Below are 12,954 nucleotides of genomic sequence, written 5' to 3' on the forward strand. Positions count from 1 at the left end.
TGCCCCTCGTCCTGGTGAAGGATGCTTATTTCCTACACTTCCCTTCCCCTCCTACAGCAAGCCCAGACCCCGCAGAGGAAGGGAGCCCCCACACCTGACGTTGCTTCCAACTCCGACCCTCCCAGTGGAGCTCAGGCCTCCTCCCCACCCCGCCCCACCCTCGGGCAGAACTCGCCAAGCTGCAGGCTCCTTGCTTTGGGCTTGGGAGTACTGTCTTCTAGGTGGAAACCTGTCAAGGGCGAGGGCGGATCCTGCTCATCCCCGGTGAGGGGCAGCATCAGCCAGGGGCTCGAGGGGACACCGGCCCCTCACAGAGGTCAGGCAGGCAGGCTCTGCGTCCCCCACCGGAGAGAAGGCAGCCCCTCTGTCAGGTGGCCTGCCGGCCCTGGATCACCCTCTGCCCCGCGGGGGCTCTGCTTCCCTCCCAGGCCTCGCCTGCTCTCGCCGCTGTCTCGCTCTCCTGCCCCCAGAGCCCACGCCCGCTGGGCTGACCGGGAGGATGGGCGCCTGTGGGAGGAAGGCCCTGACCCTGCTGAGCAGCGTCTTCGCCGTGTGCGGCCTGGGCCTGCTGGGCATCGCCGTCAGCACGGACTACTGGCTGTACCTGGAGGAGGGCGTGGTCCTGGCCCAGAACCAGAGCACCGAGGCCAGGATGTCGCTGCACTCAGGCCTGTGGAGGGTCTGCTTCCTGGCAGGTAAGCATGTCCTGACCGCGCCCAGCGCTGCCCCAGAGAGGAGCAGCCCTCCCACCCCACACCCCCCAGGAAGCAGTGTCTCTGCGGGTAGGGGGTGTTCCCGCGGACGCGCTCCCCTCAGCGGCCAGCCCTGCCCTTCAGTGTCCATCAGGCAGGTCCTCTCCCCTCTGAGACCCGGGTCTTCCCACCTGAGAGCGCACGTGACCCTGGGGAACTCCTAGCACATTCTCCGTCCACGGAAGGGCAGGGACTAAACCCAGGTGCAGTCTTTCCGACTCTGCGAGAGGGAGCAGGCTTCCACCCGACCCATCTGGGCCTCCTGCCCGCTTGCCGGGGTTTCTCTGCCCCGCGCGCTCTGTTCTTATCCCTTCATCATGACCAGGAGCCAGGCTGCATGAAGGCATCTCTTGTTCAAGGCTGCCTGGAAACACCGCAGCGGGTCCACGCAGCCTTTCCTAGAGGCTCTGTAACCCAGGCGCCCGTGGGCACAGGGCACACTCAGTCCTCCCAGCCTCACGGCAGGGCTCTGCTGGGAGGCACCAACTCATGCTCAGCAGGGACGACACCTGGAGGCCTGGCCGAGTCTGCCTAGGGAATACATCCAGCGCCGGCCCCACCTCCCACGGCCTGCACTGTGCGGCCTCCATCTCTGCTTGAACCTGAGGCAGCGTTAGGTCACCCGGATCCGGCCACCAAGGCGGCGACAAAGGGGCTCTGCTCCTCGGCTCCCACACTGGGGCGCCTGAGCCAGCCATGCGCCACCCTCGGTGGACCCTGCCCCCAAGCCACCAGACGTCTGACGCAGCCTCGAGCTGCAGTGCTGATCGCTTTTCACGCAGCTTCGGTGCTTCTCTGGGGAAAATGTGCCGATAGGATGGGTGGGCCACCACCCGGGGACCGGCCCCCGAGGGCTTGGATCCTGCTCAGGTGTAATACGGAGATTCTAGAAGCACTTGCCCGTGCCACGTGAACGTGCCAGCTGCACACCCGAGCTCAGGAGGACCCAGAGGACGTGAGGACCGTCTGGCGGGGAAACCGTCGCCCCACTGATTCCCAGGGCTGGTTCAGCTGACTGGGCCGATCAAGCAGGCATCCCCTTCCCACCCACCCGCCCCCCGCGCTCCCTGCGCACCCCTCCGGGAGCTGTGCGCCCAGCCGAGGAGGACGACCCACGGGGAGGGCTGGTCTTTGGTCAAGGGTGCACGAGTAGCTGCGCTCGCCTCTAGAGCCTCCAGACGAGCTTGCCAAAGGCCCCGAGCATCTAGAGCCTCCAGACGAGCTCGCCAAAGGCCCCGAGCAAAAGCGGCCTTGTCCTGCAGGTGAGGAGCAGGGGCGTTGCTTCACCATCGAGTACGTGATGCCCGCGAGCACCCAGCTCACCTCGGAGTCCACGGTCAGCGTACTAAGTAGGTGTCTCCGACCTTCCACCCCGGGCCACGGGCTGCATGGGGCTGCACGGGGCAGAGGGAAGAGGCGGCTTGTTTCTTGAGAGCCAACGCCCCGGGACTCAGCTGGCGTGCCAACCAGAGTTGCAGAGTGTTTGTCGGGGGGTCAGGTTGCTGGCACTGCCAGCTGCTGTAACCCGACCAAGGGAGAGGGCGTCCACACCCAGGGTCCTCCTCTGCGTGGGCAGACCAGCGAACCACAGACCAGGCAGCTTAGAGACAGCAGAAGCGCGATCCTCTCAGCTCTGGAGATGAGAAGGCCAAGACCAAGGTGCCAGAGACTCTCCCGGAGGCCCCGTGCAGTGCAGGGGGCACGGGTGTGACCTCTGGTTGTGGAACTAAGACCCCACATGCCTCATGATGCAGCCAAAAAATTAAAAGATAATTTTTAAAAGGATCAAGGTGCCGGCCTGCTCAGCTCCTGGTGAGGCCCTCTCCCCAGTGCGTAGCCCAGGCGGTCCTGCTGTGTCTTCTCATGGCAGCTTGGCCGAGGGGCTTGCCTGTCTCTCTCTTACGGGCACTGACCCCCTTCATGAGGGCCCCACCCCGATGACGTGAGCCCTCCCGAGGCCAGCCCCAGATACCATCCCTTGGGTGTAACATGCAAGCTTTGTGGGGCTTCCCTGGTGGTTCAGATGGTAAAGAATCTGCCTGCAGTGCGGGAGACCCAGGTTTGACCGCTAGGTCAGGAAAGATCCCCTGGAGAAGGAAATGGCAACCCACTCCAGTATTCTTGCTGGGAAATCCCATGGGCGGAGGAACCTGGCAGGCTACAGTCCACGGAGTCACAGTCGGACATGACTGAGTGACTTCACTTAAAGAATCCGCCTGCAATGCAGGAGACCTGGGCTTGATGCTGGGGTTGGGAAGGTCTTCTGGAGAAGGGAAAGGCTACCCGCTCCAGTATGCTGGCCTGGAGAATTCCATGGACTGTGTAATCCATGGGGTTGCAGAGTCGGACACGGCTGAGCGACTTTCACTTTGTGGGACACAGACATTCACGCCATTAGCCCCAGGGGACTGAACCAAGCTCTCCCTACCCCCACCCCCACCCCCCAGCAAGACTGACGCCATGGCCTTGGCCTCACCAGAGCCGGTTTGGACCCCAGATGAAGCGGCAGTGTAGTTCTGACACTAATCCCCAGGTTAGCACAGACCCCACGGGTGAAGGGCCGAGGGACGAAAGCCCACTGAGGAGGAGGTGGAGGCCGGCCACTCACGCAGGGCAGGGGCTTGGGGACCAGCTGGGGGACGCTGGCAGGCTGCTCAGATTGGGGGGCGGGGTGATCGCAGAATGAGCCCCTGGAGGCTGACAGCACCCTTCCGTCCCCTCGGTCAGAAATGATTCGCTCGGCCACCCCGTTCCCCCTGGTCAGCCTCTTCTTCATGTTCATCGGCTTCATCCTGAGCAACATTGGGCACGTCCGTCCCCACAGGACGATCCTGGCCTTCGTCTCAGGCATCTTCTTCATCCTCTCGGGTGAGTGGTGCTGTTTCCGCTCGGGTACGCTGGACTCCTGACACCTCTGCCCTGGGAAGCCCTGGTCCCCCAGGTGGGTCAGCCGCAAGGGACCTGCCGCGTCAGTGGCCCAGGCAGAATTGAGTCTGAGCTAGAAGAGAGTCTGAAGATCCCAGACTGGACCCTCCCCCTGGAGGAGGGTGACCTGGCAGCTTCCAGGACACAGCTGGGATGAGAACCCAGGGTCCTCATTCCACACTATCACCGCCGCTTCTTCTGGACGAGGAAATGGCAACCCACTCCAGTGTTCTTGCCTGGAGAATCCCATGGGCAGAGGAGCCTGGCGGGCTGCAGTTCATGGAGTTGCAAGAGTCGGACATGACTTAGCACTGTCTTTTTTGGGTTTCCATGGTAGCTCAGGTGGTAAAGAATCCATGGGCAGTGCAGGAGACCCCAGTTCAATTCCTGAGTTGGGAATGGACAGGAGAGAAAGGATGTCCCACTCCAGTCTTCTTGGGCTTCCCTTGAGGCTCAACTGGGAAAGAATCCACCTTCAATGCGGGAGACCTGGGTTTGATCCCTGGGTGGGGAAGATCCCGTTGAGAAGCGACAGGCTCCCCACTCCAGCCTTCTGGCCTGGAGAATCCCATGCACTGTGCAGTCCGCGGGGTTGCAAAGAGCCGGACACGACTGAGCGACTGTCACTTACACCACTTCTTAGCTGCCGCAGTCTCGGGCGCTCCTGTTCTTGGAGGGCTGTGTCCTGTGTTCTTACACGAAAGAAACACAGCCTGCCTTTGGGATGATGGCCTCCTCGCCTCCCAGCCCTCCGCTGTCCTCCAGAGCCCCGCCCCTCCCCGGGGCTGCCCAGGGCCCTCCGCGCGGACCTGTCTCCGCCCGCCAGCACTCCGTCAGTCAGTCTTTCGTGTTCCCGCTCGTCCTTTCCGGCACCATCAGGCCGCGTCCTGGGGCTGGGTCCCCGCCCTCCCACACAGACAGGCAGCGTCACAGGGGATGTGGACAAGTGCAGGAACAGGGACCCTGCCTGAGAAGGGCTAGACCTCACAGCCCCGGGGTGCCTTCTGCTTCTCTATGCGCTTCGCGAGAGTAGAGGCCCTACAGCAGCCTCAAGGCACCTGAGGTTTTCAGCGGCGGCAGCAGGCCGGAGACCTCGGCTGATCCGGCCACGGAAAGTGTGTAAAGACAGCCGTAGACAGGGTTCACTTGGGCCTGATCCAGCGTGAGTGAAGTGCTGAGAAAGACCCGAATCACACTTGTATTCCTTTAACCTTCAAGGTGCCCAGCTTAACCATGTGAATGGAATTAAACCCAAACAGCTGAACACAGAGTAATCAACTGTGTCCTGATCTGATTACAGCCATTGACTGACAGGCAGATGCTGAGTGTCCTTTGCTCCATGAGGGGAGGGGTTGGGCCCCGGCACCCACCCCCGGCCTCTGACTTCCCACTGGCCGGTCTGCCAGCGTCTTCACCACCTCTGCCGCTCCAGCGCAGCGGGACACACCCAGGGGCCACACCCAGGGGCGGGTGGGCTGCACAGACCAGCCATCCGGGGACTGGAGGCCCTGCCACCTCTGGCGGGGAGCACACGTTACCCCTGAGCACAGCAGAAGCCACCTGAGGCCACCGTAGCGTGACCTGGGGGGATTCAGGGCACTAGGCGCCGGCTCCTGCCCCGGCAGTGACTCAGAGGAGGGCGGGGTGCGCTCCCGGGAGGCCCTGGCAGAGCACGAGCCCCTCCTGCACGCCGGCCTCCGTCTGGAGGGTGCCGGTCCAGGCAGGGTCTTGGGGGGTGGACCCCTGCTCCCCTTGAACCCCAGAGCGCGCTCACGGTCACCCCGGCGCCGCATTTTCCCGGAACCGGAGGGGAGGCGGACCCCCGGGGCAGCGCCGGGCCTCCTGGCTGAGCCCCCGCCCCCACAGGCCTCTCCCTCGTGGTGGGCCTGGTGCTCTACATCTCCAGCATCAACGACGAGATGCTCAACAGGACCAGGGACGCGGAGACCTACTTCAGCTACAAGTACGGCTGGTCCTTCGCCTTCGCAGCCATCTCCTTCCTGCTAACGGAGGTAAAGCCCTTCCAGGGCCTGGGTGGGGGCGGGGCTGCTGGCAGGGGGAGGAGGAGGAGCCCCGCCAGGCTCCGCCCTTCATCCCGCCCTCCCGCTCCATGCCCTCCCGCCCCATGCCCTCCTGCTCCCCGCCCCATGCCCTCCCCGCTCTCGCCCCGTCCCCTCCTCCCCGCCCCGCGCCCATCCCCCACCCTGCCCCATCCCCTCTCCCTCCTCCCAACCCCTCCTCTCCCCTCTGGCCGCTGCCCAGGCCCCACGCAACAGCGCCCTCCGTCTCTCCCCACAGAGCGCCGGGGTGATGTCCGTGTACCTGTTCATGAAGAGGTACACAGCCGAGGACCTCTACCGGCCTCACCCCGGCTTCTACCGCCCGCGTCTGAGCAACTGCTCAGATTACTCGGGCCAGTTCCTGCACCCGGACGCCTGGGCCCGGGGCCGCAGCCCCTCCGACCTCTCCAGCGACGCCTCCCTGCAGATGAACAGCAGCTACCCGGCGCTGCTCAAGTGCCCGGACTACGACCAGCTGTCCACCTCCCCGTGCTGAGCCGCAGCCTCCCCTGGACCGCGGCCCGGACAGCCTTCCCTGTCCCCGCTGGCCTGTGAGCCCCAGCGCCCCCACACCCAGCTGCTGTCGCCCGACCGGTCCCCTCCCCACTCCCCCCACTAGCTCCTAAGCAGGTCGAGTGTCAGGAGCAGGAGAGAGGGCTGACTGGTGGGGAGGGGGGCGGGTAGCCAATCGCTCAGGCCTCTGCTCCCAGGGGAGAGGTGGGCACCACTGGGTCTTCACCCCTCCCACCTGACATCTCGGCCAAGACCAAGGCCAGTGCTGGGATGCCAGGTTCTTTCCAGAGGCCCAGTTCGTCTCATGAGCTTGCTGCCTGGCCTGGCCTTCCCTCATGATCTGGCCTGTGGGTCAAGAGGTGACCGATTCGGAGGTCCGGCTGGTTCAGAGCTGTCTAGCCGAGTCCTTGAAAAATCCTTTATCCCTGGTGGTCACCTACATTCCACTAGGCCACACCTGTCTGCTCACTCCAGCTCCTGGAACCCCACAGCCTGGGGGCTCTTTCCTCTTCTCTCACCAGAACTCAGCTGCCCCAAACGCTCCCAGAGGGGTTAAGGGGGTCTGGACCACTCGGATGAGGTCACAAAGAGACATTAACGGCTGGTGATGTCTTGGTGTGTATGGCCCCTCAGCAACGTGTTTAACGGGGGCCTTCAATGCCTTAACCCAGAGAAGCCACTCGACTATGGGAATTTCAGGATGGGCCTGGTTCACGTTAATATTGCCAAGCACTGTATCAGGCCCAGGGGTACTGTCCTCGCTCACAGAGGCGACATTTCTGGTCTAATCATGTAGACAGACGTCTGTCCCAGCAAAGCAGAAGGTGGCTTTCAAGAGGCTGCCTGGGGCTTGGAGCTGGGTTGCCGACACTGGAGTCTAAAGAAGCTGGACTCACAGTAGTCCTTCTGAGGGCCCTGTCAATGCCGGAGGGCCGGTTTAACGCTCATACACGGCAGCTTCTGCCTGCTGGGAACGGGCTGGGAATGGGCGTGGGTCAGCAGATAGAAGCTGAAGAGGATGCCCCTTTCCCCGATGGAATCCGGAGTGGGGAGGCGCTGGCCCCTTCTGTGAGGTCCACAGATGGACATGGGAAAGGTGCCTGCGGGACGGAACCTTGGATTGCCACGTGTCTTCTCGGTGTGGCCACCGCTGGATTTGAGGTTTGGGCTCTCTACCATGTGTTTCTGTCACTCCAGCTGTTCTCCATGCTCTCTCTAAGACAGCATTCGGTTCTTGGTGCAAGACGCCACCACGGGCAACGTGTGGGCTCCAGGAAGAAATGCAGAAAGCTGCACGTCCAGCCTGGGTGGCCTTGGGAAGGGCCACGCGTCTGCTCGCTGGGCAGCCACGGGCTGGGTGGCTTGAGCAGCAGACATTGGTTTTCTCACGGTTCTGGAGGCCAGGAGCCCGAGGTCTAGGTGCCAGCAGGTGTGATTTCTTTCGCGGCCACTTCCCGAAGCTTGCCGATGGCCATCTTCTCGATGTAGCCTCAGGCGGTGCTTTTCCTGCACGCCTGTGTGTCCCCTGGCGTCCAAGCCCCCCTTAGGAGGACACCTGTCAGACTGGATGAGAGCCCACCCTAATGGCTCATTTTCACTTAAACCAGCTGGTTAAAGGCATCGTCTCCAAATGCGGCCATCTTCTGAGTCCCGGAGGCAAAGGCCTGAACACGGGAGTATGGGGCCAGGAGCAGGAAAGGGGTTGAGGAGCAGGCAGGGGGGACGTTGGGAGGCGGCAGCGGGGGCGGGGGGTGAGGGGTGGGGCAGCAAGGAGCGGGGGCACCGCTCAGCCCGTCACAGGGAGGCTGGACCGCCCTGTTGTGTCAGGGGTACGAGAGCGGAACCGGGGCCGCGGTCCCCGTCCTGCCACCCTCCTGGGGGCCCTGGGAAACCCCCTTCTGCTCCGAGGGGCCTGGCCTAAGCTGTTTCCCACCCCGACCCCAGCTCTTAAGGGTCCAGCCTTGGCCGGCGGCCCCTGTGTGGACCGCTCAGCCTCCTGGGCGCACCAACACAGCCGTAAAGCCCCTTCCACCCCGTCGGCCGGCCACAACTCATAACCTCCGTTACTGTTCCCAGTTTACCCGGAAACCAGGTGCTGCCCGCCGTAGAGGGCTCGGTCAGCACGCTTGCAGACTGTCGGTGGCGTTTCCAAGCTGACGGCGCTTAGACGCATGGACTCCAGCCTTCTCCAGCGTGCTGAGCGCCTTGGCCATGCCTTCTCGCCCTAAAGTACTCCTCAGTCGCCATGCCGGGCTTGCTTTTGTGCACATGCGAAAAGCAGAAGCCCGCTGCTGAGTGTGCACTGCTGGCTGCTCGTTCGGACGGGCCTCTTGGCCTGGCTGCTGCGCTGCTCCGGCAGGCCGCTCTCACCCGGCCGTGCAATTTCTGTGGCTCTTCAGCACGGGTTCTGGATCCTTGCCTCCCTCTCCTGCAGGCTGGGTGAAACTTTCTTTTCTGTCTATAAATTAATCTCAGAACTGCGACCCTTGCATCCCCTCCAGACTCAAAGGATTTTCGTCAAACACGAAAGTGCGTATAAACTCAGCTCAGAAACCGTAAATGACGGGCCCTTCCCCAGCACGCTATCTGACTTTTTGTTTCCTCAAGAACTTATTTTAAAAAGATATATGAGTTTGCTTTTTCATACTCAGAATATGGGAGGGGGAGACTAGTACCACAAAGTCAGGCATTATGGAATAGAACCACTTGGGGTTACCAGCCAGGGGTGGGGACAGTTGTGACTTTTGTTCCTTCTCACCTGGAACTCACCAGCCGCCCCCCGCAAGTGGTGCCCCTCACAGGCCCCGGAGATGACCTTCAGAGAAATGGTCTGTTATCAGGACCATGCCGAGTTGAGGGGGGCCGCTGGGGCAAGTCCACACCAGCTTCTCAGTGGTGTCTTGAGGACCACGTGTCAGGGAGCCCCCTCCTTCATGTTTGAGTAACTGTTTCCTTCCTAAATGAAAGCGGTGTGCTAGGGTTCTCCAGAGACACAGCCAACAGGTGCATACACATGACCCCAGGGACTGCAGCCCGCCAGACTCCTCAGCCCATGAGGCTGTCCAGGCAAGAAGGCTGGAGTGGGTTGCCATTTCATGCTCCAGGGGCTCTTCCCGGCCCAGGGATTGAACCTGAGTCTCCCGTCTCCTTCGTTGCAGGCGGCCCCGCGGGCAGACTCTTCACTGCCTGAGCCAGCAGGGAAGTGGCAGCGTGACACCCGGAACCCAAGCACCGGGTGGGCACGGGCGTGGGCACAGATGTAGGCGAACGAGCAGGTTCTCCCGAGTGCGCCTGTGCTCGGTACAGACAGGCCGGGATCTGGGGCGTGCGCTCAGCCTGGGGGCTGCCTCTGGCCGCCCCCCACTCCGCCAGGGTCACGGGTGCTGAGCTGTGACCTGGCTGCAGCCCCTCCCTCCCGGCAGACATGGTCTCTGGAGCCCCACGCGCCCCCCCCCCCCGCCCCGGGTGCTTGACTTCTGCTCTGCGACCTTGGGTGGGCCCCTCTACCCGGGGCCCACCTGGGCTCCTCCTGCCTGACCCCCGTCCCTTCTGCCTGGGCAGCGTTTGCCTGGGCAGCATCTGCACTCCTACTTCTGGGGCAGCTGCAGGCCCACCGTCCAGAGGCCTGAGCTACCCCGGACACTGCTCCACCCTCTGTGTGTTGCCAGCAGCCTGGGGACCTCAGTTGTTTCATTCGTACAGTGACAGCCTCGTATAAAACTGTCCTCATGCTCTGCCCCCAAGCTCCATCTTTGACTCTAAAGGCTGAGGGAGTTGGAGGCAAAACCCAGCCAAGCCCACATGATTCCAGTATTCTTCCCCAGCCCCCACCTCCTGCCTGGGGAACGCAAGGCAGTGCCCCCAAAGAGTGTGGAATTTTAAGAAATGGTGTGAAGCTCAGCCTCTGCCCTGGATCAGCAGACAAGGCACGGCTGGTTCCCCCCAGCAGGCTGAGGACTCTGGGGCCCCACCCAGGCTTCCTGCAGGCTTGGGCTGGGCTCCAAGCCTCTGTGGTCCCAGCCGGTCCCTCTGGAGCAGCAGGTGGGCTGTGCTTTGGGCAAGAAGCCGAGTCCATGGCCTCAGGCCCAGCCTCTGCTCCCTTGCCCTTTCCTGAAGAGCTGGTGTTCGCCCAGCTGTAGCGAGAGCCTGCCCTTGAGAACGAGGACGGCAGAGCCCAGCATTATGGGGGCGAGGCTGTGTGCTCACCACACCACTGTCCACCCCAGGGTGGGCTCCTGGCCTCGAGAAGGTCCGATGGATGCTCAGAAATGACCTTGCCGTCTCAGGGCTCCCAGTGCAGAGTGTGAACTGATCCTCACCGCTGGTCTCTGAATAATTAACTCCATGATCAGCACTTGTAAGAACAAGGCTCAAGGGCTTGGAGGTTTCTGATGAAGCAACAAGGAGACCTCATAGCTCAGTCTTCTCAGCAGACTGGACTTGGGTCAGTTTTTATCTTAAATCCACCCACACTCACACACCAAACTCCCGCTGCGTTTCCGATATAAGAGAATGCGCATGAAAGTGCTACGGAGTCTATTTCATACGTGTAAACCATTTAGACATGTAGTTCTTGTTCAGCACATCTCTGGAAGCACCGTGTGTGTGATCCGTCGTCCTTCCGGCAGCTACATGAGGTGCAAAGCAGAAAAGCGGAGTATGGGTGACCTCCCTTCACCAGCTGCTTCCGTGCGACAGGCGTCACCTGGGTTTCTCTAAGTCAAATTAAACTGAGCTTTGAGCCCCAACTCAGCTGGGGTGCCCCTGGGCGGCTCAGAAATCCAGTGGGCGGGGGTGCAGAGGCTGCCGGGTGGCTGCAAGTCCCGGCCCCATGCAGGGGAGGTTCCAGGTCCACACGCTCCAGGCTGCCAGGGCGGTCTTCCCGGTATTCCCTGGCTCATTTCCTCCCCAGGCGGCGGGCGCCCCAGAGCTCACTCTCCTTCCACCGTCCCCCACCCCGTCCCCTCTCCCTGAGCTCTCAAGGACTTCCTTCCAACCTGCCCCCGGAAGACACTCCACATTCTGCCCCAGTGGGTCCTAAAGGCGCCATGGAGGCCGTTGCTTCCGTCCCGTCTATCAGTACTTCCTGTAAACCAGCAGGTGCAGCCTGAGGTCGCCGGGATGCAGGTCCAGCAACTCTCCGCCAGGAGGCGCGAGGGGCTTCCTGGGTGGCACAAACCTGCCTGCCCTGCGGGAGACCTGGGTCTGATCCCTGGGTCGGGAAGATCCCCCGGAGGAGGGAAAGGCTACCTGGTGGCTCAGATGATAAAGAACCCGCCTGCAGTGCGGGAGGTCCGGGTTCCATCCCTGGGTCAGGAGGATTCCCCGCAGGAGGGCATGGCAACCCACTCGGGCATTCTTGCCTGGAGAATCCCATGGACAGAGGAGCCTGGCGGGCTACAGTCCACGGGGTGGCAGAGAGCGGACACGACTGAAGTGATTCAGCACACAGAGGTGTGGAAACCCAGCTGTCCTTCTTGGGACGTTAGTGGGTGATGCCTGTCATGGCCCAGGTCATTATCACTATGATGGCGAAAAACGCTGATTTCTAACTTCACCCCTCCCTCAGTGATGAGCTGGAAGACGGCCATCCAGAGAAACAGCCATCCCCCGTGCGCTGGTTTCCCCACGTCGGTCACCACCCTGCAGCTGCGTGGGCCCTGCTGTATGACACGCCCGGTCCCCAGTGGACGGACAAGACACTTCCAGCAGTAAGATCCGCCAGCGATGCTTGCCAACCCGCCCCCAGCGGCCACCCGTCGCGCGTGTCAGGACTCCCGGCCCTGAGCTGTCCCTCGGCTCTGCTGCTGCTGTGTCGTCGCTCAGTCGTGTCCGACCCTTTGTGACCTCATAGACGGTAGCCCGCCAGGCAGCCTCCATCCATCGGACTCTTCAGACTAGAACACTGGAGTGGTTGCCCTTTCCTCCTCCAGGGGATCTTCCTGACCCAGGGGTCAAGCCCGGGTCTGCTGCACTGACAGGCGGGTTCCTACCACTGAGCCAGCTCCAAGGGCCTTAAACATCAGCAGTGCCCTCTAAGAAGCCTGCCTGAAGGGCAGGAGTGGCCACCTCTTTGTCCGCTTTAGGAGACACCTAGAGCAAGGAGGTGGGCGGGCGTCAAGTTCTCACGTCACAGGACGTTGTCAGCACCCCAGCCCCGCTGCTCCCAGCCCCGCATGGAGAGGGACCTTTCCCGGAGGGCCCCTCCAGCTGTGAGTCACCAGCTCCCCAACCCCAGCCTCCACAGGAAAAGTGCAAAAGCCACCTCTGTGTGGGAGAGGATGCTACAATTTCAGGCTGTCGCCAAATCAACGTTATTAAACAGATGTGCAAAAATAGCAGCCATAATTATGCCATACAGCAGCTCATCTGGAGCTGTCAGTGCAGTGTTGTGCCCCTAAACACAGGGCTGTCTCTAGCCCGCTCCTCTGGCCCCTCCTCCTTCCTTCTCGCCAAGATGCTGCAGAAGAGGCCCCGAGCAGGCCCCCAGAACCTCTTTGTTTCCTTGGGAAACGAGAAAAGGATGGGCACTAAGATTTGTTCAGCAACTACTGTGTGTCAGGTCCTTTTCCCTTGGAACCCCACTGAATCCTCACAACAGTTTAATAAAGGAAGCCCTGTTATTCCCATTGGACAGATCAGTAAACTGAGTCTGAGAGGGCCCCGAACTTGCCTTCTGGCCACTGGGCTTGTAGATAGGAAAG

General features: G+C 61.9%; 1 protein-coding gene across 1 annotated transcript; it reads left to right on the forward strand.

The window, feature by feature from the left end:
• Positions 265-8,827, forward strand: CACNG5 (calcium voltage-gated channel auxiliary subunit gamma 5). Its single transcript, XM_018063974.1, has 5 exons — positions 265-695; positions 2,015-2,101; positions 3,480-3,620; positions 5,544-5,689; positions 5,976-8,827. Exons 1-5 carry the CDS (start codon positions 500-502, stop codon positions 6,231-6,233), a joined length of 828 nt encoding a protein of 275 aa, XP_017919463.1. The 5' UTR covers positions 265-499; the 3' UTR covers positions 6,234-8,827.

The sequence above is a fragment of the Capra hircus genome, chromosome 19 (assembly GCF_001704415.2).
Source record: "Capra hircus breed San Clemente chromosome 19, ASM170441v1, whole genome shotgun sequence".
Taxonomy (NCBI): Eukaryota; Metazoa; Chordata; class Mammalia; order Artiodactyla; family Bovidae; genus Capra; species Capra hircus.

Bases quoted from the DNA above. Each gene is read 5' to 3' on its own strand.
- CACNG5 (XM_018063974.1), top strand. From the start codon at position 500: ATGGGCGCCTGTGGGAGGAAGGCCCTGACCCTGCTGAGCAGCGTCTTC. The intron at 696-2,014 runs GTAAGCATGTCC...CTTGTCCTGCAG, and splicing joins GAGGGTCTGCTTCCTGGCAG to GTGAGGAGCAGGGGCGTTGC. The intron at 2,102-3,479 runs GTAGGTGTCTCC...CCCCTCGGTCAG, and splicing joins GTCCACGGTCAGCGTACTAA to AAATGATTCGCTCGGCCACC.